General features: G+C 37.0%; 1 protein-coding gene across 1 annotated transcript in view; it reads right to left on the bottom strand.

The window, feature by feature from the left end:
* Positions 1-27,438, bottom strand: part of LOC141429175 (uncharacterized) — a 129,811-nt gene that overhangs the window by 37,510 nt on the left and 64,863 nt on the right. Inside the window, exons 2-3 of the mRNA XM_074089422.1 lie at positions 17,369-17,511; positions 16,305-16,475 (exon numbers count right to left, since the gene is read on the bottom strand). Of these exons, the coding sequence (XP_073945523.1) occupies positions 16,305-16,475; positions 17,369-17,410 (213 nt within the window). The 5' untranslated portion in view covers positions 17,411-17,511. The remainder of the gene's footprint in view (positions 1-16,304; positions 16,476-17,368; positions 17,512-27,438) is intronic.

Raw genomic sequence — 27,438 nt, 5'->3', positions numbered from 1 at the left:
CGAAGCAACTGGAGGTCTGTGGGGGAGGCCTATGTCCAACAGTGGACGTCCTACGGCTGAGATGATGATGATGACCACTAACTAAACTCACAAATTGTGACGATTACGTAAGTAAGGTAACAACAGAAATTACATAAGTTAATCTAACGACTAATTTCAAAGGTTATTAAACTCATTTTGTTTGTTATTAAGTTCTAATTAGGTACCAACTTTTTTATTGCGTCTTAGGTACAGTTAAGTTAACGAAACCGTATACATTTATGATAGCAATCAGCTTCATAGTACTTAGTAGCAGTATGGTACTGGAAGGCTAAGTTTTGGTAATTGTCAGGACTCCCTCAAGGCGGACGGACGATCTTGGGTCTATATTCTATAAAAAATCTCCTCCATGTCTTCAGCGCTACTTGCAATGGTCAACTATTAACTATAATTTGGCCATGGTGTCTTGCGTTTAGACGATAGCATTGGTCAACGTAAAGACAACTGAATCCGCATAATACCTAGGAACAAACGGTGAGTTATGGTTGCCTGTCCAATGTAGCGCTGAAAGAAAGAATGTCACGTAGGAGCCGCTAAAGATCATGGTAGGTCAATGGTTGAGGTTAGCACGAAAGGAGAGAGGAATTGAAATATTATTATTATCCACAACATAAAGTACTACTTTTTCGTCCCTCCTGCTTTTTTGCGAATACGTGTTTTTGTGTTTTTGCGATTACGTTATCATCGGTACTACGATATTCTTTTTAAATCACAATTCATACAACACGCTACTCCTTGAGAAATTAAGCTTGTTACTGTATGTAATATTTGGCTTCTTAGCCATATGGTTCATGCAAACGTCCGAGTGCTCGACACGCTAAGGCCCAATAGACGACACCATGCTCTCACCTCTATTGTTAATGACATAAGATTAAAGATGGGAACTAAATATTGGGACAGTGAAGGCACTCGTGCATTTACCTAACAGCCGCCTCGTGCTTTTAGCTTGCGTGACATTTCTATTCTTCGTATTATTATTTCTCATCATCTTCATCATCCCAGCCTATATACGTCCCACTGCAGGGCACAGGCCTCCCCTCAGAATGAGAGGGCTTGGGCAGTAGTTCCCACGCGGGCCCGGTGCGGATTGGGAACTTCACACACGCCATTGAATTGCTTCGCAGGTTTGTGCAGGTTTGCTCACGATGTTTTCCTTCACCGTAAAGCTCGTGGTAAATTTTAAATGTAATTCCGCACATGAATTTCGAAAAACTCAGAGGTGCGAGCCGGGATTTGAACCCACGATCCTCTGCTTGAGAGGCCATAGGTCAAACCACTCGGCCATCACGGCTTCACTCGGCCATCTCGGCATCATTATTTCTGTAAAGTATTAACTAGGAAGCTACTTTAACTATAAGGCAAGTGGAGGGAGGGTCAAAAATGATCAAAATTGCCTTAACGTTATGAACAAATCATACTACATCTCCTATCACAAATATTCTGTGCCTAGGTTACTGTTAAAAATGTAATTTTGTTCCTTTATTATTTCGCTTTATGATTTCGCGGCGAGTTCGGTTAATGTTTGATTCAATTACGATACGACTCTACTTTAATTGGACGATGTTATTAGTTTTGAGACTGAAATAACTTCGCTGTCGAACATTATAAGGTCATTGGTTTTTTATGATTTACTGAAAATAATGCGAGTTTTAGGAAGCAATTTTGTAATCGAACTTGATTATGTTTACAAAACTACAAGTTGGTAGATATTTTTAATTGTATCATAGTATTTTTTTCAAGATAGCTTATCTATCTTGACTATTGTGACAAGATTATTTTTGTAATATGTGCTTTTTTGAGGACGGCAGTACTTCATGCAGACTTCAGGTTTTTTTTTCACAAACATTTTGTACCGAAAAATTTAAACTTTTCAAACGAACTTTTAAAATGTTATTATTACGTATATTTTACCAAAAAATACTAGTAGGTACATTGATATAATAGAACTCTTTTTTTGAAACTTCACTTTTCTTAATACAACCAACTTAAAATGCACTTTGGATGCCTTGTGTTCTTCTTTCGGTACAGAACCCTAAATGTCATAAATTTGACACGCACTCGTTTGATTTTTTTCAATAACTACTTACCGACTGTTACGAAAAAATACAGATTTTTACTCCAAAGTAAAACAAAGACTCTTACATTGGTCTAAAAAAAATCTAGCACAATTTTTGTATGATCTTCGAAATCAAGTGTAAGTAAGTAAATTAAAAAGTCATAAAATCTAGAATAAAGGCATTGCGCCTACATCTTACTTAGGATTGCTACAGCCTACCCCATAATTTTAACGTTAGTTACGTGGTGACGGAGGGAGTAGTTAAATTATACGTAATTTGTTAGCGTTTACGGCATTTTATAATCAAAGATTATATGCCACACGATATATTGCGTTGAGACACGATTTAAGCATAAAAGTGGTGACGTAGATTATACTTATTAGCTACGTAATAAGACTTGATCGCGTTTAGTAGCCAATACATCCTCCTACCAGCCAGCCAGAGGACATCGCAAATAAGCACAAACTTTATGACAGCCTTGTGTGTGGCGAGCCATACTATATTCAAAAGAAGTAATAAAGACACATATATTTTCCATTATAAAAACTAATAGTAGATACTCGTGATTATGAACAAATAAAAAAAAAAACTAATTTTGAATAAAAAACCTGATCAACTTATAAAAGTTGAAAAATCCCCGACATTGTCACCCCAAAAACTGCTTAACCAACTTTAATGAAACCTCGATTAGCAATATGCAAAAAATCCTCTAAGAAAACATGTCTGTGGAAGCTATGCGCATTGTCCGAAGGTTTGTATGGAAGAGCAACACCCTTAAGATCGGTTCATAAGTTTGGGAGCTATAGTGCCAGAAATAAACGATCAAACTTTTAACACTTTTTGCATCGGGAGTTAAAAAGAAACGTACCTACTGTGCATTATATCTTTATTTATTTATTCAACGGTGTTAACTAGTCAACGGTGTGCTCACGTGCCCGCATTGCTTCTCTAAGACGATTGGCTACGTAAGCCCCTTGCCACCGACAGAGTTAGAGTAGTTGCCATGGCCGAAATCGGCCGGATCTGATCATCATCATTTTATTTATTTTTTAACCCCCGACGCAAAAAGAGGGGTGTTATAAGTTTGACCGCTATGTGTGTCTGTGTGTGTGTCTGTCTGTCTGTGGCACCGTAGCTCTTTAACGGGTGGACCGATTTGAACGCATTTTTTTTATTGAAAGCAGGTTTTCTAGCGATGGTTCTTAGATATGTTTTATCAAAATCGGTTCAGCCGTTTTTGAGATATTGAACTTTGAAGTGACAAAGTCGGGGGTTTTCCAACTTTTTGTTGGTTAGGTTATGATCTAATGTGTGTCATTATCTGCTTCTCAAGTGAAAGAGTGTATAGGCTGTGTTACAGATGCTCGTTACTAGCATGCTAATAGGCATGCTAGTACCTGAAGTACCAGTAAGCTACTGTTACACATGCTAGTTAGTAGCACGAAAGCATGCTTCTATCTAATAAAGATTGTTTTTTTTAAATCTTTTTGAATTTTAAATTTCAATTCCAAATTTTTACTTTTACGCAACTAATTTTTTTGCTTTTTGCTACTATGGAGCAAATGGTACCTGCTAGCGTGTGTGTATACTGTGTATAATGTAAGCATACTTTTTACTGGTACTTCAGGTACCAGCATGCTTATTAGCATGCTAGTAACGAGCATGTGTAAGGTGGCCTGTATGCCACTAAATAAGCATGCTTAATAGTAGCACGTGTCCTATACACACATGCTAGTAGGTGGCATTTGCTCAATGTTGGAACAACATTCCGCCCCCAATCCGAGACCTAAAAAGTACACAGTGTTTTAAACTAAAGGTAAAAAAAATGATGTTCGATCACCAAATGGATCAGGAAATGATGGGCCATGATACTAGTGCAATACGGTATTTGACATCTCCTGATTTTGCCATATCTTAATATTATTATGAAAATATAGATATACAGACAGTGTTTAGCTAAGAGAAAATTTTAATCGGTTGAAAATTGGATTTATAGTGATTTTTTGAAAAATATATATACCTGTCTCTTTTTCAAACGCTTTTCTCTATGCAGCAAGTATGGCGGTACTGGCGTGTGACGTCACATACCAGTATGTCTTTCTCTGTCTAATCTTGAATTTCAAACCTTTATAACTTTGTTATTTGTAAAGGTAGCTTAAAAATTGTTTTTCTATTCGATAACAGGCATTGTGTAGTTTTAATTTATAAAACATATACAAAATAGTCAAATACCGTATTTGAATAATGTTTTGTTTATTAATATTTACGATAGTATCAATACATAATAATACATACTTCGAGTTTATGCCCCATTTGCATCGGAGTGGATATAACTGTTTTCACAACTATGAGCCGTGAAATGAAAACGGGTGAAGACAGTTAACGGCTTGTGCGTCATATTTTTTTGGATTTCTTTTCTATAATTTTTGGATTTTCGCCTTCCGTGAAGCCGCCAAGCGGTCACAGCGGAAGACCATCGTTGGCCTGCTCGGCCAACACTATGCTGAGCTGGGACCATTTCGCGACTTCACAAAAACTTTTTTTTTGTATTTTTTTTTTGTTTTGTCATAACTTGTAATTATGTACTATAAAACTGTTTCTGCGAATAACGAATAAATTATTCTTATTCTTATTTAATAGTAGCATGCTTTCGTGCTAGTAACTAGCATAAGAACCTACTACGATTCATAATTAAGTTACGTCTATAGTACAGTGAGAGGCAACGTCTTTAAACATTAAGTCCTTAGTCCTTGTCAGCAACTGCCCGTTGTTTGGGAACTTTTCTATATCAGCGGATTCGCCCTTGTTTTACCTATAAGTTTAAGTGCTTATTCATGCCGCTTAATTTATTTAGGGTAAGGCAGCGGAAAGTTTCAATTATTGTTTATATCTAGCTTTTACCATCGGCTATGTTCACGTGTATCATGAGATTCAGAAATTGAATTCCCGAGGTTATTTTCGCTCGAATTACCATTAACTACACCACGGTCTTCATTTGCAATAAATGAAAAACAGGAGAAAAACAACCTTAAAAAATTATGTACCCATCTTATCTTTTCTATATAATGTATTTAATTTTTTCATACTAATTTTATGAGCCCGTTTTGTGACGCCCATTACCGAGTCTATGAAAAAATCATCACAAAACTCTTCACATGAGTGAAAAAGATACAGATACAATATTTTTTGATAATTATAACTAACGGACTAATTACTTACTATATTTATAAGAATTTAGCCTTTGATATAATCTTTTGAAAATGCATACAAAAGTCGTGGGCACAATGGTACTTTAGGTTTTAATATTTAGTATTGTGAAATTAAGCAAAAAGTAAGGCCTTACTAAAAAAGTTATAACTGCTTTATAGCCTTAAATTTGACATTGAAATAAAAAAAAATTACACAAAAATGGATAAACATCAGAATAACAAATTAAATTAAATCAAATAAGAAATGAATCAAGAGTAATTTTAGGGTGGTTTAATTTGACCTATTATAATCTCTGACGCAAAGGATCGTCAATTCGAACCCGGGACCTTTTTGTATTTTGGAATGTACATCTGCGAAGCTATTCAATGATGTTTGTGTGAAATACTCAATTCGCACTGGACCTTACACGTGTGAAAATCTTTCGTTTTGAGAGAAAACCTATGCCCAGCAGTGGACGTGTATAGGCCGGAAATACTGAATTCCTTACCGCACATAGGGAAAAAGTCGGAACAATAACTAAACCGCAAAAAAAATTTTTGGTTGAAATACTATGTTTAGTAAAATTACAGTTTTTGCCAGTTTTTGAATTTTTACGGTCAGTGCGTGAGTTTTATTCACACTTAGCCGTTAGATTTAGTAATCTATCCGTTTAATAATCTATAGCGGTTAAAGAAATTTTTTAGCCCGTAAACAAATAAATTTCCAGATTTCACTCAGCAGTTTTGTCATTCGACTCGCGTACGCTGGGCCTCATTCACCACTGGCCCGTTTATTTTTTACGATAGGACAGATAATCTCTATACAGCCCATCGTTTTCCACTTGGCGGGGCATTGCTTTTATATTTACCCATCGCTACAAGATCTTAACCCTTCATAAAAATAATCTCCAGAGTGGAAACGATAGCTTGTCTATATTTTATGACTAACTTTAGACGTGGCATTACTCAGTTTTTTCCCAAAAGAATTCTTAAAATTAGTTTCACTCCCTTCATTTACGTAGAAATGAAATAAATGAAATAATTTATTTTGCATTCAACATGGTATCAATTTGTTTTATTTTGTTGTGTTAAAAACGAATATTTTTATGTACTTACATGCATTTCGGTTTAAAGATCATTTATTCTCATAAGAAATAATAAATAAATTTAACCTGATAACGTGGGAATAACGGGATCATCATCAGCCGGAAGACGTCCACTGCTGGACAAAGGCCTCCCCCTTAGAACGCCACAATGAACGACAGCTCGCCACTTGCATCCACCGGTTTCCCGCCACTCTCACGATGTCGTCAGTCCACCTGGTGTGAGGCCTGCCAACGCTTCGTCTACCGGTTCGTGGTCGCCACTCGAGGACTTTTCTCCCCCAACGGTTATCTGTTCTTCGAGCGATGTGGCCTGCCCATTGCCACTTCAATTTGCATATTTTGCCAGCTATGTCAGTCACTTTAGTTCTTCGACGAATTTCCGTATTCCGGATTCTATCGCGCAAAGAAACTCCAAGCATAGCTCTCTCCATAGCTCGTTGCGTGACTCTGAGCCTCTCTAAGAGGCCAACAGTCAAGGACCACGTCTCAGCGCCATAAGTCATCACTGGCAACACACACTGGTCGAAGACTCTAGTCTTCAGGCACTGCGGAATATTCGACGAGAAGACATCACGAAGTTTCCCGAACGCTGCCCATCCGAGTTGGATTCTTCGGGCGACCTCTTTGTCGAAGTTAGACCTACCAGTCAGGTTCTTTAACTACTTGGTCATCCGGTCGTCAATAAGACGTGCATTATCGGACATAGGCCTCCCTCATACACCTCCAGTTGCATCGGGGGAAGTGGACTGCATCTACCGTGAACCCGCGGTTTTAGCCGAGTCACCCGTCCATCTCATTGGTGGACGTCTTGCACTTGCCGATCTGCGGTCTCCATTCGAGAACACTCCAGCTCCAATGGCCATCTGTTCTCCTTGCTATAATGCCTGCTTATTGCCACTTCAACGAGCTAATTAACTTGGCTTTGTCGGTGATCCTCGTTCTTCTACGTATCTCCTCATTTCTGATTCGATCCCGCAATGAAACACTGGACAGCTCTTTCCATAGGTCGCTGAGCAATTCTGAGCCTATTTATAAGGCCTATAGTGAGCACCACGTCTCGCAATGTAAAATATAATGTGTAGCAAGGTAGATAACCACAAAAACGTGACGGAGCTCTATAATAATTATCATAATCCTTAATTTTACACGATAGTGTCGAGCGCGCTGTGTCAAGGTCTGCGCTATGCAGATATCGATGAGCGGGATCGATACGATGCATGACTAGATGGTGACGTAGCAGCGACTTGTCAATTGACTTGAATGACGTAGCGTCAATGTGGACGAATATATAGTCTAGTATATTTTGAATTTTCTTTGAGTTTTTTTTTATCATTTGGTGTCGTAGTGACAATAAAACTTGTCTTACTACCACTAGTTAACTATTTTCGAGTCAATATCAAAAATCGATCCCCTGTGTGTACAAAAAAAGCAAGCTGTCTGTCATTCATTTCACTTATAGTTTGTTTCAATAAACATGAATTGTTGATCCATAAACCGTGGAATATATAATTGTTCATTTATACGTAAACTGTGAAATTGTGTGATTGGTCATCATTCAAGTCGTAAAAAAAACCTTAATTTCCAAGTTAGCAATCGCCAAAACGTTCAACCAGTGACGTTTTTTTCCGCGAAAAGTTATCAAAACCTCGGCAGAAGTGAAACTTGTCGTATCATTCTCACACCTTCAATCACCCTCAAAAAATCCGACTAAACCAATTGAAACCTTATGTTGCCGTCTTACGGGGCATTGTATTTGAAATTGTTGTTGATTGCACATAGATATAAGTTTGTTTTGTTGAAGGAGCAACGATGGTGCGTTTAAGGGGGGTGGGGGGTAATAGCTTCCGCATGATAGCTGAATGGGTGACGACAACCGCTTGCTGTATATAAACGAGCTGCCATGCAAATCGAGTGATCTTTCAACACGTCTGCGATATTGATAAGAATGAGGTTAGAATAATATCTTTTGACGTCGACAGGCTTTTACGTTTAGCCTTTGACAGTGTTTAGTCAATTTCGATCGAGAAAATTGATCTGTTTAGAGTTGCTAAGTTGATCAATGTCAATGTGTATTGTCTGATTATTTTTAACGTCCTAAAGAAAGAGATAAGTTTTAACTTGACTATTTATCGAGTTTGAGCACTCTTTTTTTCCTCAAAGATACTTGGTGGATTAATTATTTTAGAAACGTTAGACGCGACCCCCTTAGTTTGAAAAATATTTCGCAACCCCCTGTCTACCTCCACTTACAATTATTTGTATTATCCTAGGTTGATAATACAAACATTGAATCATACACAATAACGGTGAGAGTAAGATACCGCGACCCCCTTAAAGGGCATCCGCGACCCCCCGGGGGTCGCGACCCACAGTTTGAAAACCACTCGATTCAACTTCAACGGTTAGTTTGTAAAAAAAACAGATTACTTAATGTCTATTCAGTAATCATATCATCAGTCAGACATTCGGTATGGTTTTAATTTAAGTTCCTGGATTTCGCTAAATTACCTACATAGAAATATCCAGAAATAAACCGCGTTAGTTTCTTTAGCCTCCAAAATTAATTACATTCGTGTACCTAACGTATAGCAACATCGAGGAGTCGATTCCCTGCACCTACACGACATAATGATTACCACCTCATGTCAGAAGCGATCTAATTAATTAGTCTCCCCCATTATGCGAGATGCAGTATGCATGGCGGGCGTCTAGATCTAGAACAAAGCTATACTCATACATAGGTAGCCACAATACCGATGGATGGACACTCCGTACTAAGTACGCACTAATACTACTATCTACTACATCTACATGAATGCGATGACGTGTGTGCATACGTACAGTCAGCATCAAAAGTAGCGGATCACTTTTTTACTCTGTCGATGGTTAGAATATGCTTTGTCAAACTAAACGAAGATAAAGTCATCGACATAGCGCGAAGAATATGCAAGTTAGAACAGATAACTGACTAGGGGTTGTGAGACCAACTATTGCTTGGAAGCTCTAATTGCAATCCTGTTTATTACACAGTATTGATAAAAAACCAGCCAAGAACGTACTGGAAACGCCTAGGATAAGGTTCCGTAGCCGTTAGGAAAAAATCAAGTAATACATATAATAATATTTTTATTTTAAAATAGCTGTAAAACTTTTGATGCTGACTATACAGCGTGCAAAGGATTATAAAAATTAACCAACGCAAGGCGATTTCGGAGATGTAGGTAATTATAGGGTCAACCGTAACCACCTCAGGGCCGCTTGCACAGGGGGTAAGGGATGACAGATTCATACATTTTGACACTACATAACCCTGGGTTAGCAGTTACTTAGAGTTTCGTAGTAATTAATCAAATTATGAAATTATTAGTGTTATTTATTTAGTTTCTGGTTTTTCCGTCGTGTGAGTTGTAGGTTTTAAGACCAGCTTTACACGCGTTGCACCTCGGAATGTCTTTTTTAGGTATTTTAAAACTTATTTCAAAAATATTACATGATCTCGTCATGATCACGTGTAAAGTAGATATTTAAGGATCAATGTTAGAAAATGTTGTTTGTTTGCATAATTCAAATAAGTAAGAGCTAAAATACTATTATCAGTTTTTTTTTAGAATTCCTTCGGTTGTGTGAGGATAAAGGGAGTGCTGCGCTCTCTAAGTAGTCTAGCGCTAGCTCAAAAACAGCTGAACGTATAAAAACGTAAGTAATTGGACATTATTATTGGGCTCTTGCTCATCCGTCAAGCCTCGTTTTTTCAAGAACGCGTTTGAAATTAATACGATATAATTTTTATATTCAAGTGAATTCAATTCATTTTGACGCCGTACACTTTGACCATCAAAAATTTACTTAAAGAAAGATTTGTCAACCACAATTAAAAAACACTGAAAAAATATATAGGGTTGTTCAGTTAAAATAATTCAACCTTCTGTTAAAATATTCTGGTTTGTTTTTAAGACATACTCGTAGTGTTGGCATATTTCGTTAAATTTCGGTTCTACTTAATATTTATGTTGACCTATAATGTTTAAGCTTGTGTTCTGACATCTTTTATACCTGTTTTATTATTATTTTACATGCATATCCGGGCGGTTATATGGCATCGTAAAAGTAGCGAAATCACGTTATTACTGAGGTTTACACATCTGTTACCGGCCAGAGACGGATAGAAACGTAGCATAGTATTGGAATAAGCCGTAACACATATTTCGGTCTATTTAAGGCATTATTTTAGGTACCTAAAATGTTTAAGGATAGTTTTTATTTCAGCTGTTAACACAATATTTCGATTGATTTAAGGCAGTTTTTTTCTACCGTGCGTTTTGAATGTTTTGATACGAAATTGCGAAATTGAAATTCAGAAAAGGCACATTAAAATCTCTAAAAACCCCACCATTTTTAAAACTCCTAGGTTGGACTATAAATTACTTGAACTAATTAATGAGTACTGGAAACATGTAAATTTTTTACAAATCATATCATATATAAAAATAAAAATAAAATTGCACGTATTAGTGCGAAAAAAAAGTAGAATGCATATTTTTATCTTCAAAAAATGCACTAACATGCTTCCATCCTCCATTGTTCCCATTGTTCGTGATACCACGTGTGCCCCGAAATGGCTATCCTAAAACACTACTTCTTACTATGTGTTATAGTCCAAGTTTGCATAATATACTCGTATGGCCTTATATGTAGACAAACAGAGCTGCAATGCAAATGAATGAAAAACAGGCGGGCTACAAAGTGTTACTTCAGCTGTGACGGGAAAGTTACTTTTTTGGTGACATATTTTAGAAAGAAAGTATGAATAAACTGCCCCAAAAATCGAATTTTTACCACAATAAGCTATCTTCTTCAATAAATCAAATCATATCAATTGTATAATAAATTTATACCAAATGTTAACACCCGTCGAAACAGTTAATGCACTTTAATTAAGTATGCTTATGAGTCAATCAACTCTTTAGTGTAGCTTGTATCCAAGATAACAACGTCTCAAGTTACTCATTAAAATTATGATATCTTAGCGTACAAATCCTCTTAAATTTTAGACTTGTGACAGTTTTAAGGCTATTCCTTCATGGCTAGTCCTAAGCATGCTTCAATAGTAGTACCTATACATTGGAAACATTTTTCTAATTTCTTTCAAATCATTTATTCAGTAAATAGGCCGCAATGGGCACTTTTACACGACATTTTTTAAACTATCCAGCGCTTTGGAAATACCATCATTGCCAAGAAGATGCGCCGCAAAAAACTTGGCAGAAAGTCATTTTTTGAAATTAAAATAATTACAAATAAAATACTTAAAAACTCAATAAAAAATAAAGAAAAAAAAAAAAAAGAATAAAAATAATATGGATGTTATAAGAAAAGTGCATCACTGATGCATCTTGAGTTACGGGAGAGAATAACATGTACACTCATAACCTACTACCAACCCACAGAAAGTTGGAAAACCCCCGACTTTGTCACTTCAAAGTTCAATATCGCAAAAACGACTGAACCGATTTTGATGAAACATGTCTAAGAACCATCGCTAGAAAACCTGCTTTCCAACAAAAAACCGCATTCAAATCGGTCCACACGTTTAAGTGCTACGGTGCCACAGACAGACAAACACAGAGACATATAGACACACATAGCAGTCAAACTTATAATACTGTGGTTTGTTTGTGTTGTGCGGGGGGGTCATATGAAATTATCGCGAAAAATATGTCAAAAGAGAGGGAACAATATCGTAGGTACCTATAAGAAGACATTTTATCTGTCGCATAGACATAAGTAAATAGTTGTTTTAATGTGTCTAATAAGCGGTAGTCTCTTTTCAATGTATACTGTTAAACAAAGACCACCGCTCGTAAATTATAACTTGTAGCTTCATGAAATATTTAGGGCATTGCTCTTTAGAGAACAATGCCCTAAATATAGAACTGATTTTATGAACATCAAATGGTCTCGAAAACTTTTACCCTAATAAAAAAGGTTACCTTCAATTGACCACTGATCTAATCGAACAAAACTTGGTAGGGCCGTGAGAATAATTTATTTAATACAAATCCAATACCAAATAAATATATAACGAAATGACTCAATCCCCATGAGACGAAATCGGACGCAGTCTGAATTTCAGCTCTGTACAAAATGCAATATTGGAAATTGTGAATGGTGGAAGCCTACGTTACCGAATTGGACGTAGCGTACTATAAAAGTATCAAAAATTGTTCAGCTCTACAAAGGTTCTATAGAATAGCTTAAAAGTATGTGAAGATGTTTATCATTATTAAACGTCAAACAAGTTAATTTAATGCAAAGGTGGATTTTTATTTGCTCATCGAATTTAATAGAGTCATATTATTACAATACATATTTAACTTGGAATTTGTCGTAGTTGTTTTTGAATGTTGCAAATCAAACTTCACCCATTTCTATTAGGTAACTAGATTGGCTTGAAGGGTAAGATAATATGAAATTTAGATGATAATGTAAGTATAGACCCCAAAAAGTTTTTTTTAAATAAAACTTTATTTCTTTAATCATTTTATTTAATAAAGTATTTTATTATTTTTTGAGCAATATTGAGCACCGCTTTGTTACAAACTGAGTTGTGAAAAGTATAGGCGCCTTGAATTTTTAGCTCACGTGACTTATTTTGTACTCTCGTGTTATTATTAATGCTGTGGTAAGAGACGTTTTTGTATTGTTTTACATAAAATGCTGTGTACAAGAAAGATATGCCACCATTGTTCTCTTTTACTAATTACATCAATATATCAAAAAGCTTTCTCCTGCACTATCTATCCACTGAAACCACATAGCATGCAAATTCAAAACAAAACATTTACATACAACGAAATGACTGGCCGAGCCGTTTTTCCAGCAACCTTTTCTAATTGACAAAGTTAGAGAGAGATGCACAAGCGAAAAAACAATAGTGAAAACCAAGCTCTCGACGCAAGCGAGTCATACTGTTCTACTCTGAGGCTGCTGACTTGATACCAGCGGTCAGCGAGACGGGCGAGTGGCCGTTTGATCTTTATTCATTGCGCGACAGAGAGGCTCACTGCATAGTGCTCACCAGGCAGCACAAGTAATGAACATAGACAACGTTTGCTGCGTTGCTGCTTGCTGGTATCAAGTTCGCGGCCTTACGCGGGAGTCTGAGGTTGCGCTTTCATAGAGCGATACGGAGGCGTGCTGAATTTAACCAAATCGAACTTAACCAAGTCGAAATCTAGGTTTTATTCTGCCTTTTTTGCTCGTCTTCAAAAAAGAGGAGGTTTCTATTATTTAAGCTGTATTTTTTATAATGGTGACCTCAGATAACCGTTATTTATATATATATAACCCGATTTAAAAATCGTTTTTCTTTTTCAATTAATTGTTTTGTTGGAAAATTAATTTCTTTCATGGATTTCATCAGATGCGGTTGGTCAATTCTTATAATATTCTGCACATCTCCGGTTCTATGAAAGTGCGCTCTTACGCGCAGGATTTGCGCGTAAAATAGGATCTAATATCGCTCGCGTCAAGTAGTGACTTTGGTTACAAGTATACGCATTTTGACTAGAGAGGTTAGCTCACTATTGAACTGTTTTTGCTATGTTATCAGCAAAATTTTTTTTTATTCAGTTTCCCGAGATTTGACTAAGAAGAAGAACAATTGACTAAGAAGGCTAGCGATACCCATTTAAATAATAGCCATCTTTTGCATGGAATCCGAAACCTACCATCTCTGTCACACACGTGATATTCTGTATGTTAAATAGGTACAATAAAAAACTGAACTGAACTGGATTCTTAACAAAAAATAGCGCTCACTTCAAAAAATTTTCAATAAAAGTACATACCCATGAAGCTGGAGGATATCTCGGGAATGGAGCAATGGACTTCGTCGCGATGTTACTTGGGAGGTCATGCTTGAGCCCTCTTTTGAGTCGCTGTTTTCTTCTCTCCCGCGATTTGCTCCTTAGCATAAGAGCTGCCTGCATACTTGCCAGTTTTGTGGCCTCACTTGCACACACACGAAAAAACACAGCCAATAGGCGCGAAGTCGCTCAGTCGTTACGCACTCACGGATTCTTCACTTTATTTAGTTAACTAAGCTAGTTAAACGCGATTTATAAATTTAACTAAACTCGAGCAGATTCACTAACTACAGCTAGCGCAAACTATTATCTAATTATTACTTTTTTTATTTGAAAAGATCTAATTATTTACACCACGCCGTTATCACTCTTATAATCCCATCACAGAATAATATATCCCGGTTTATCTCACTTTTAGAATGCTTTAGAATTGGATAAAGAGAGGCACGAGAAAGGCGAAACTAGGTATATTAATTTTATAGCTAATTGAACGATTTAGTTACGATAGTGGTCGATTCTTAAATTATCGATATGTTTTAAGTGAGAAATTAATGGAAGCAAGCGCTTTGGCGTTTAAATATTGAACAGTATCTTCGTTTGTTTTTTTTTATTCACTGTCACTCATGTTTCGTTCCGTACGTCGAGTCGCAGTCTCTGGTTCTTTGACACCTTCCATCGAACGCAACTCGCCGCTAGGTGTCGCTGTTTCATGGCCGGCCCACTTTTGACACTTTATTCATGTACACTTTTATTATGGACACTTTTATCATAATGTTGGAGAAGCTAGAAATTCACTAAAGTTGAAAAAGTAGAATTGGCGGGGGATTGTGGATACCGGGTCACGCACCTACACCACCGATCTACAGTTGCATTGTCTCACATAAAACACCTACACATGCTTACAATTATTACAAACAATAACAACTTTATTTACTTACTTTACCTACCTACAATTTTCACTATAGGTACAATTGCGTGTACACGACCATCCTGGCAGGATACAATAAAAGAGTTCAGTAGAATATTCGACACCGCCAATCAAATAAGTTTCCATATTTTTTTGAAATCTAGCCTTATTAACCAACTATTTGTTTATTTAAAAGCTCAAAAAATCGAATAGTTTTTTCAAATTTCGAATAGTTTTTTTTTTAATAATCGTGTCAAATATCCTATTATTTCTCTGTATAACAACTAACACGTACAGGCAATCTTTGACATTCTCAAACGACCTTAAATACACAAAACATCGATCGTATAAACATCTAAACCTCGTTAATTTTCGATTTATCTTGTTTATTATTCAATACCCTTTCAACACTGTTTTACCATGATTTAATTGTTCGCGTAAGTAAAGAGGTTATGTGAAAATTATGTAGAAATCGAAAATTAACTTCGTACCTTATAAAATAAAGATATCGTTATCGCCAAGACAAAAACGATTTGACAGTTTTTAATATTATTAGCGCTCTATCTTAGACCACAACGTTAGTTACTTTCCGACTGAAATCGGTAGCAAAAGTGCCGGTATATATATGTATACCGTATTAATACCGGTATTATTGATATAGTCGAGTTGTTAAACTTCTGAGCAAAATTTTTATTAATAATACTTATGTGAACACGACTCTATTTTTAACGTCGTAGATGTGTTCAGATATTTTTGACCAGATTTTTGCTCAGAAATTTACGAACCCGACTGTACCACTTTAAAGCGCTGGGTCCGTATTGTTTATATATCGCAACTTGGCAAAAAATTTACGATAATTTACAGAAATTACCGTAAACTACGTTTTTGGTAAAATTACGTAATTTGTATTGTGAGCACTCAAGGAGTACTTGTACTAAACAATATGGCTGCTGATTCCATAATGGTAAAATACCGGTACACACCGCTTTAGTCCCGTTATTTCGATACCGATTTCAAACTCTGGTTGTGGTGGCATTATGAAATACATGAGCGAATCTAGATTTAAAAAAATACACTGGCAGTAACGATACCTACAATCATGCTTAACACTAAAACACAGCAGCGGCATACATGTATACCTCGACGGCATCGCAGGAGTGTTCTGAGGGCGCGGCGGAGAAGGGGCGGGGCGGGACTATCAGCCGGGACTCCCAGTGCTGGCAGGAGTATGCGCGGACGCCGGTCGGCGCGGGGTGCGGGGGGGAGTGCCCGGGGCTCGGCGGGGCGGGCTGGCGGCCGTGCTGGCGAGCCTGTGGACAAAATAGTAAGACGGTGAAGTTGAAGAAACGATATGGATCCAAGAGTGAGGGCTTCTCTGGTTTCTCTAATTTTACGCCGAAAATGTTTTTACAAATGATTCATTTCTCAATTGTTTCGGAGAAAAATAGTTGATCCATGAAACAGTTGCGAAATGAGTAATTTGAAAAAAAATACACGACTGCCTTAAAAAAATACTAAAGAAAAGAAAACAAGTCTAGTGGTCTAGAACTCTATTACGTAAAACTTAAAGTTCAAAAGTCGGGACCAATTAAGTACCTACTAAGAAGTTTTGCTGATGACGATATGAATGGATCCCGACGTTTGAACTTTAAGGTAGCTACTTAATAGAGTTCTAGACCACCAGACTTGTTTTCTTCTATGTAGTATTTTTAAGGCAGTCGGGTTTTTTGATTTTTTTTACTCATCGTTTTATTTCACACTTTTTTATATTTCTGTGAAAATGGTAGATTAAAACTATATATCTTTAGAATGGATTAATTATTAGCTTACATTTGATACCCATATTGTTACAATACATTTTTCTTTAATTCTCTCGCCATTTGTTTTTTCGCGGACGCCATATTGAAATATTATCATTATTATTATTATTATGTCACTTCGACAGTTATGACAAATCTAATGATACCTCATATATTAAAATCCGTCCAGCCGTTTGGGCTGCAGCGAGGATCAAAGATATGGGCATACTTACATACCCACATACATACATGCATACGCTCGAAAAACATAACCCTCTTTCGGGCAGTCGGGTAATGAAGCACTGACGGATCCAAATGACCGCGCCGCGCGACTTATTTCTGAAAAGTTTGAAAAGTACTGTTCTAGACTAATAAGCTTATAATTATAGTACTTGTGCATTTACCTTACGGCCCGCGAGCGACGCGCCGCCCGCCGCCGCGTACATACACCGCCGCCGGAACCCGCTCAGCCAGCGGTCATCGTCGTCGGTCTCGCCTCACAGCGTGCCGCCCCGGCTCCGCCGTCTCCTCATCTAATCGCGTACACCTGTCACATGTACCATTCACAGTCAAATTGTAATGGAACTAGTACACAATGGCATCATAATAGAGATGAAGATGATGACACCACCTATAAACTGACGTTATGAACTGTCAAAATATGACTCTCCCATATACATTACATTCTGTTTGGCAATAACTAGGTATATAATAATATATGCAGGTGGCAGGACCTTGTGCAAGGTCCGCCCGGATCCTCATCTAATCGCGTAACCTGCCTAAGCAGCATTGTAATGCACTATTGTGTCGAGTAAGCACAATTACTGTCATTGAGTCCCATCTTAAGCTCTAGGTTGGCAACGCATCTGCAATACCCCTGGTGTTGCAGATGTTTATGGGCGGTGGTGATCTCTTACCATCAAGAGACCCACTTTCTCGTTTGCCATCCAGTCGAATAATAAAAAAAACTAGGTATGTAGTTTGACTCAATCAACTCGCTGTTTATTTGTCTAAATATTATTTCGCAATTTATTGTAAACTATTATTTTAGTTGTAAATTGTTTTATGGTGTCATTGACCCCATTGTGTGGATACGGTGTGATAGTAGTTTATTCAACAAGGGGAGTAAGTAAATAAAAGTTCGAGTGTGCATTTAAGAGTGCTGTAAACCACACAAGTTTAATAGTAGGTCTATATTACCCTCGATTGATACCTACATACCGCTTTATACTAACTACACTTAGGTACAATTGTTTTTTTATTGTTTTCGCGGAAAAACAAGAGAGATAAGTACAAAAAAAACAGACGCCTTGATTCGCAGTGGTCCAAACTTATGCGCGTATTAAAGCAATAAAATTGTCTGGCTAATAATTTTCTTTAAAGGCCGGCTAAAAATCGATGACTCTCCTTGAGTTGTTGGAAAGTACTCATGGTCATTTCTCATCAGATGACCCGCATCATGCTCGCCTCTCACTCATAATAAAAAAACTGGGATTGGGATTCTCAAAAACCGCCGAATTCTCAAAAAAGCGAGAAAGATTCTGGCACTCAAATTAAATTCCGAGATTTTTAAAAATTCTATCGTGGTCTTATTTAGGGTTGCATAACAAGAAAATAAGAAGTACCTACAAGCTTTTTTAAAAAAGGCTTTTATATTTGTATGGAACCCTTTGTGAACGAGCCCAAACTATCTCGGTTTTTATACTAATTCATAATCATAACATAAGATAGTAGGTACAAGAGTTTGAAACTTTCGTGATTATCACTCACCGTTACTTATTAGAACCAGGAATTCAATGCGACAAAGTTTATTGCTAAAATTACTACAAAACGTGTTAATAACTATAGGTAATTACAAGAGGATAACACCATTATAATAGCTAAATCTCCTCTGATATATAATCCAAACACAATGCCAACTCAACTCGATATATTATGCAAATTAGTACCGTGAAACTTAGCTCAACGTTAGCTAGACAACTTTAATGGAATAAACGATAAAAGTTTCCGCCTGGGACTGTTAGTCGATCTAAATTAATGCTGTCTCAGGCACTTGTCCCACCGCCGACGATGAGCGAGAAGCGAGTAGAGCGAGTAACTAGAAACGAGTGGGTGAGCAGCGAGAAGCGAGTGTAGTTTTGTCGCTGGCTGGCTGGCTGTAAGCGAGTGTTCGAGTGCGACGGGCGATTACTCGCTCCACTCGACTCGCTCGTGCGGGGCGGCCGCCAAGCTAACATCGCTGAGCGAGTATCTATAGCTCAGCGAATTTTATAGCTCTTGTCGCTGCGACAAAAGATGTAAGAGCGAGTTCTCGCCGACAGTGTGAACAGCCAGCGATCAACTATTAATATATGTGTCTCTTTTACACACACAGAATCTTATATCTTTTGTTCGTTTCTTGAGCGAGAAAATAGTCGATAGCCAATCGTTTCCTCGCTGGCGGTGAGACAACTGCCTAAACAACGCCCGGTTTGAAGGTTAAACCTATGCCTTTAGTATTTGTTAAAAAAAAATTGGTTTACTCTTGGTCTTTAAAATGTAAAATTGCTACTGGCAGTTATAATAAGCAAATTTTTATAAGGCATGGCAAAAAAATATATTATTATGAAATGGAATGAAATAAAAGTTATTACAGACAGGCGTGTATAAGTAGGTATACAATTTAATTCAATTTGATCATTCATTTAATCAATTTTTTTGTTTGTTCTGTGTATTTTTATGTCGTAAGTTGTAAACATCACTTCTATGATAAATAACCTAACCAACAAAAAGTTGGAAAAACCCCGACTTTGTGACTTCAAAGTTTAATATCTCAAAAACGACTAAACCGATTTTGATGTAACATGTCTAAGAACCATTGCTAGAAAACCTGCTTTTAAATGAAAAAAACGCATTCAAATCGGTCCACCCGTTTAAGAACTACGCATAGACAGACACACAAACAGACAGACAGTCATAGCGGTCAAACTTATAACATCCCTCTTTTTGCGTTGGGGGTTAAAAACTTCAATTTGAAACAGTAGTATGTGACTACACAAAAGAGCAAAAATGACTGGTCATTTTTCGCACAAAATTTTATAAAAATGGCCCGAGTTTTTGCTCGTTAGTATACATATTTCCACCGCAATACAGGTCTAATACAAATATACATACGCACAAACGGTGCCGTCTCAAGAACATCCGACCCTTTGCCTTGCATGTAAATTGGTCGTTAGGAAGACAAATTCCTGTTCTTATATTTAATTCTCTTTAGCACGTTCGCCGCGCGTTCGTTATTTCGTTTTGTACCTTTTGCACGTGCTTTCAGGTATATTTTTTTACTATAAATGAGAATTTGTTTCACGTAAATACTTCAATTTAAAATCCAAATTATTTTACAATATTTACGAAAAATTAAAAAAATACAAATAAAAAACTTTTTCTAACTGAGATCAAAGAGAATACCTGTAAAAAAATAATTATTATTTTGGCACAGTGATAAAACTATGATACACATTATAAGTATAGATTTAAACACAGCACAAGTTCTTCCCAAAAATGTAGACTGTTTTTTTGAAAAATTTAAAACGGTTTAACATTATTATAATTTAGGTGAAATATAAAATTGCCCTATTTTTTATATAAACAGCATGATCTGAAGCAAACCTCAAGTTCCCAACCCGCAACGTACACGCTACTTTAGCGTGCTTTATCGTCTGATCTAACCGTTCTTTGAACCTGAAAAGCGACCGTAAAACAAATTCCTAGGCGGATACAGTTGAAGGAGCGGCCACGAGTATGCGGCGACGCGGTGAGCTATTTTTCACTCCATTGCAACCTTAAGACTCCAACCACAAAAAGGTTTACTAGTAACACACGCAATGTATAAGAACACCGTTTGCTGCGGCGTTGGTCAAAAGTAGTAGCAACTTCGTCATCGGGTTATGATATTATTATGTGTTGTTTCGAGAATATTGTTGTTAGATTCGATGTTAGACCTAATAAGCTAATTTTATTGTGTGCGTGTCCTTTTATGTGGTTGAGATAAATGAAATAAAAGCCGGGTAAGTATGATTGTAATAGAATCTATTTATTTGAAAATAAAAATCAAAAGTATTTAGTCATCTATTTTTACATGCAAGTCAGAAAGCAATAATTTAGTACGTACAATAAAAATACAATAATAAGTTTGTATGTAACAAAAAATGGAATAAGCTTGTAGTTTAGGTCTTAGTTTGTATAATTATACTTTGTGTTATAGGTTTAAGTTATTTTTTATTTTGACGTATATTTAGTATTTTTGTTTTTTCTTTTGATTATTTGTGTTTTTTTATTACGTATTTAAATATTTTTTTTTTTGGAATTTTGTGGTTTGATTTGTTATTTTATTTAATTTGTCATTTTTTTCTTTAGTTTGGATTTATCTTTAGATTATTAGGTAATGTGTAAGTTATAATATTGTAATTTTTTTAAACAAAAATGAAACTAAGATAAATTTACCCAACACATATTAAACACACTTCTTTCTTTACTTTTGTACAATTAAGTGGTTACATTACATACAAACATAAACCCTTCTTCTTCTTCTTTTCGAATAAAGACACTTTCTGTCAATCATCTTTTCGTTTATCACTTAGCTTTTTTTAAATCTATTAAATATCATACTCCGAGGTAAAGCCTTTCTTTTCGTCACTCGTCTATGTCAAGAGTAAGCCCCCGCCATCTCATTTTCGATCTGCCTCTGCTTCAATAGCCATTTGAGCCCATAGTATTTGTTTACAATTAAAATATCTGCGTATAAAATTTAGGCCACATTTTCACACAAAACATTGCCAGATAACAAAAAATGATTTTCATCACAACAATTTGCAGGTGGTAGGACCTTGTGTAAGGTCCGCCCGGATTGCTACCACCATCTTGCTCGCTAATCCTGCCGTGAAGCAGCAGTGCTTGCACTATTGTATTTCGGCGTGGAGAGTAAGACAACCGGTGAAATTACTGGCACTTGAGGTATCCCATCTTAGGCCTCTAGGTTGGCAACGCATCTGCAGTACCCCTGGTGTTGCAGATGTTTTTGGGCGGTGGTGACCTCTCCTCTCACCATCAGGAGACCCACTTGCTCGTTTTCCATACAGTCGAATACAAAAAAAACAGTACATACAGTCGCAATAACGGGTTCGTAGCACTCGTAGCACTGCTACGGCGTAGCTGTAGGCTACGAAATCGCTACGAACTTCAATCCACGACATATTTATTTTAGACCAACAAACCAAGTGAATGTTTAAGCTCGTATTGAATGTGACATTTTGATTTTAATAGTTTTTTTATTTGGCCGTCGCTTTTAATTACCCTAAGTTTCCAAAAACATTGTTTATTTTTAATGAAATAAAGGAGAAATGAAGTTATTAACGTGTTTTTTGCACTCAACAAACAATATTTATGGAATAAACGTTTTATTTGTCTGTTATAGTAGGTAATCTGTTTGAATAGAAAGAGTCGATACGTAAATATGAATAAATAAATAAATATCATGGGATACTTGACACCAATTAACCTAGTCCCAAACTAAGCAAAGCTTGTACTATGGATACTAGGCAACGGATAAACATACTCTATAGACAAATACATACTTAAATATATATTAAACATTCAAGACCCGAGAACAAACAATCGTATTATTCATACAAATATCTGCCCCGGTCGGGAATCGAACCCGGGACCTCAAGCTTCGTAGTCAGGTTCTGTAACCACTTGGCCATCCGGTCGTCAATTTAGTAGTCTTAGGCCCAGTTTAGACCTGCAAAAAAAATCACGCATTTACATTGCGGCGCTCGGTTGACCACTACATACTCGTTGGCTTTACAGCCTCGCAATGTAATGCAACTTGCACGAATTTTCTTACAGATCTAAACGGTGCTTTAGACAGTTATTGTTTTCTTCTTTGTTATGTTTATTGTCACTCTTCTTCTTCAGCCCATAGCCACCCAATGCTGAGTGTAGGCATCCTGCATTGCTCGCCACTCATCTCGGTCCAGTGCTATCCTCATCCAGCACCTTCCCGCCACTTTGACCAGGTCGTCGGTCCACCTCATCTCCTGTCTACCAACGTTTCTCCGCCCGGTTCTGGGTCTCTACTCCATCACGGCCTTCCCCCATCTCCCATCACTCCTGCGGCATATGTGTCCAGCCCACTTCCACTTCCTTTGGGTGATTACTTTGGCTATATCGGTGAGCCTTGTTCGTCTCCAAATCTCCATATTTCGGAATCTGTCACGGAGAGATATGCCCAACATCGCTCGCTCCATCGCCCTTTGCAGCTTGTGTATGACCTTCTGCGTAAGCGTCCATGTTTCGGCTCCATATACTAGCACCGGGAGGACACACTGTACACACTGTGTTCTTGCAAGTCTAAACTCGGCTTATCAATATAAACAAAAAACAAAATATAAATAAATTGGCAAGTTTTTTAATAAGAACTCAGGCACTTAAACTTACATACGATCGTTGCACGTCAAATAAAATCTTGTAAATATAAGAAGCAACAGCCAAAACTTTAAGTATCAATGCCATAAGTACAATAGAGGCAGTTGTTGAAAGAAACACTCTCTCGACTCAGACTTTAAGGTCCATAATTATTTAGCAAGTACATGAATAATAGAAAAACATTTCATAAGGCACTGATTGATTGTCCTTGTCCCGCAACGTTAAAAATAACGTTTAACGACGTTTTTATGGGCGATAGCTTTTGTCAGAGAAAAATCGTTTATTCGCAATATGAAATAATAAATAGACGTTCGCAAAGCTTTGATGAAAAGTGTCATTTATGATGCTATAAAATGGGATTTTATTTGTTGTTTAATTTACCTCAAATTGTGGCTTTTTGGAATTTCTGATAAAATCGTGATTCAATATGGAATTCAAGTGTGATTATTATTTTGCAAGCCGTGGTGGCCTAGAGGTTTGTTCATGCCCTCTCAAGCAGAGGGTCGAGGGTTCAAACCCCAGCTTAGCTTGCACATCGTGAGTTTTTCGAAATTCGTGTGCGAAATTAAATTGAAATTTACCATGAGCTTTACGGTGAAGACAAACATCGTGAGGAAACCTGCACAACCCTGTGAAGTAATTCAATTTTTATGTAAAGTTCCCAATCTGCACTGAGCTCGCGTGGGAACCTTGGCCCAAGCCCTCTCAATCTGAGAGGAGGCCTGTTCCCAGCAGCAGGACGTATATAGGCTAGGAAAAAAAAAGTAGCGTTTTATATCACTAACAGACTATTAAATTAAATTTGGGAATTAATTATGATAATACATTGCTTTAATTACCTTTTGGCCACATTGCAGAAGCTGTGGTAAGGTCGTGATAATTTTAGCAAAATATTGACTTAATTTCAGAACTAAAATGTAGTTTTATTAATAAAATATTGTTTAAAAAACTATTTATTTTCAAGAATCACGAGTAGAAGTATTGTATCATCTACTCTCTTCTTATTGATCAGTATCAAACAGATTGATCAGAACCAGTTTAGGCCGCCTGTCCACTGGAGCGGAGCAAGGCAGCAGAGAGGTGAGCTAGATATACACCAATAGAATTGCATAAAATCCCCGCTCATCTTCAGAAGACAGGGCGTTGATAAGTAGCTTAAAAAATCACACAAAACTGGGAAGCGGAGCAAAGTACAAAAGCGGGGAAGCAGAGTGGAGAAATGAGCTCGAACAGCGAAAAAAGTTCAAAACTCCGCTCCGCATTACTTTTTTGCTCCGCTCCGCTATCCAGCTCCACGCCTTTTGACAGACACAGTCCACAATTCCGCTATTCATTACCCCTCACTTCGCTCCTCTGGCTTGCCCCGCTCCAGTGGACACGCTGCATAAACTAAAGTAACTGTTCACTTCTCATAATCGTATAGTTCTTGTTTATGCTGGTTCTTGGCGACATAAAATGACTTTTTATGCTTTATGCTCTTGTGCATATAGTAAAATCTTCGTCTAAGACCAAGGCAATCAGGTGTTAACAGCCCCAAACAAAAAAGTTTTTGTATATTTTTTTAACAATTTTTAATTTGTATAAAACTAAAAATTAATCAAATAAATCAATAAAACTAAATATTTTAATTATATTAGCAATACATGAAAAATAACAGGTAACTACCTAGTAAGTGAACAATTGTTTCCACTGTTGTTATTTCATCTCCTCGCAATCGAAGTGAAAAGCAGAGTGTAAAACTTGAGCAATAAACCCATTTTCCCCTCGACGTGTCTATCCACCCTCGCCGTACCGGGTCGGGTGGCAATATGAGCGTCTCGGGTAGACTGGCTCGTTTTATGCTATTGTTGTACAATCTACTATTTAAACAACCTAAAGTAGGTACGTCTGAAGCTTTTAATCCAAGCTCAGTTAACACTGGGGTAATTCTAGTTGTAAATAGTCACTATTTAAAACTCTTTGATCGTCGGTACTTGCTCAAACGATTGCTGCGTGACCGCAGAAATAGGGTAAGCGATGTGACGCAACCAGCCCATTCACCGATACCTGGAACTTTCGTAAAGGCTTAACTAAGTCGTAGATAATTTAGACTTTATACAAACGTCATTTGGTCTATAATTGATCTGTCAATTATTGGCTGATAAGTCTTGTTGCTGCTGTACAAATTGAAGTGGGACAAACTGGCCACCCCTTGTGCCACTCCTGTTGTATTTAAAAGGAGAAAATGATAATAATAATATGTTAAGTATTAATAGTTAGATCTATATTAATTGATTAAATAATAATACATTTTTAACATATTGATAGCTTTTAAACGTCATGAAGATTTGTAATAATTTTATTTTTTAATAACATACCTACCTACTTACTTCTCTTGTTGATAATTAACTTTTTCATTGGTGCTGTGCACATGTACCAAATCTTAAGTTTATCGAACCATTGTAAGTCTAGATGGAACTTTAAGACACACACACACACACACACACACACACACACACACACACACACACACACACACACGTAGGTGGTAGGTGGTTAGATACTCGACTCGTAGTGACAATCTACTGTTACATATTCTACGCTAGTGTTGCCAGGCTCTAATATGTGGCGCCCACACGCGGATTTGGCGCTCTTATTGCACCTTTCTCATGTAAATATAGATGGGGACTTCCAATACGGGTTACATAAAGCCTCAGGGGCGGGGTCAGGCGGTACAAACTAGGTTATATTATTTTGTTTGCATACATAAAAACGCCCTAAGTTATTACAATCGAGCTGCCCGGCTTTGCTCGGATATTGGATGTGCTAACGAAGAATATGACATTGAAATCTTCCATGGAAGCATCTCCCGTCTCATTCAAACACTGACTTTTACGACCTTGACGTGAGTAACCAGCTTTTTTATTTTGGATATACTTTCAGATTTTTTTCAAACATTGCCCTTCAATGCTTAAACTTGTCCTGACATTTATAATACAACAAATTAATTCAAGAAAAAAAAAGTATAAAAATGTGTATAGCTATTTTTGCTTAGCTGGAACAATGTACACAATAACACACGAGTACAATGTAAAACTATGAAGCTTTTATTTAACTTCACCTCGTACATTTGTTTGTTTGCTTCAATCTTGCAAGTTAATATGGATCCACTTGCAGTGGTCTTTTTGACTTGAAATTTAGTATCTTCGGTGAATGACAATAACACGGTGAATGCAGGCACGGTCAGCAAAAGCTTGTATTAAAAATAAAGTTTTCATCATCATCATCATCCCAGCCTATATACGTCCCACTGCTGGGCACAGGCCTCCTCTCAGAACAAGAGGGCTTGGGCCATAGTTCCCACGCGGGCCCAGTGCGGATTGGGAACTTCACACACACCATTGAATTGCTTCGCAGATTTGTGCAGGTTTCCTCACGATGTTTTCCTTCACCGCAAAGCTCGTGGTAAATTTCAAATGTAATTCCGCACATGAATTTCGAAAAACTCAGAGGTGCGAGCCGGGGTTTGAACCCACGACCCTCTGCTTGAGAGGCGATAGGTCAAACCACTAGGCCACCACGGCTTTTTTCCACTAGGCCACCACGGCTTTTTTAAGTTTGTGTTAAGTTTTAACACTCCGAAAATAATTAGATAGTATTTTAACGTTATAAATTTTGTTTTACATCGAAGGAAAAACTTTAAATTGCTCGCAAAAATATGGTACGAGTAAACATCCACAAGGAACTCAATTAGTTAAATACCTGAATAAAAAAACTTGTTGACAAGCCCCTTTGTAAACAACTTCTGAATGCATATTGCATGTGGGAACTTGTCCACCTTCATTCTTAGCTTTAATTGGTACGTAGCATGCTTTGAAATTTGCTATTTAAACTAGGTTTGCTAACCACAACTAAAAAAAAAAACAAGGACAAAATCGAGACAATTCGGTTTAAAAACATGACGCAATATAGTCGTGAGTCGCGTGGCCCGTAATCATGGTTACAGTAAGAGAAGTTTTTTTTTTATACAGTA

Source organism: Choristoneura fumiferana, chromosome 6, assembly GCF_025370935.1.
Source record: "Choristoneura fumiferana chromosome 6, NRCan_CFum_1, whole genome shotgun sequence".
In the NCBI taxonomy this organism is placed as follows: Eukaryota; Metazoa; Arthropoda; class Insecta; order Lepidoptera; family Tortricidae; genus Choristoneura; species Choristoneura fumiferana.
The sequence above is the reverse complement of the archived record's forward strand: the minus strand, read 5'-3'. Positions and strand labels throughout refer to the sequence as shown.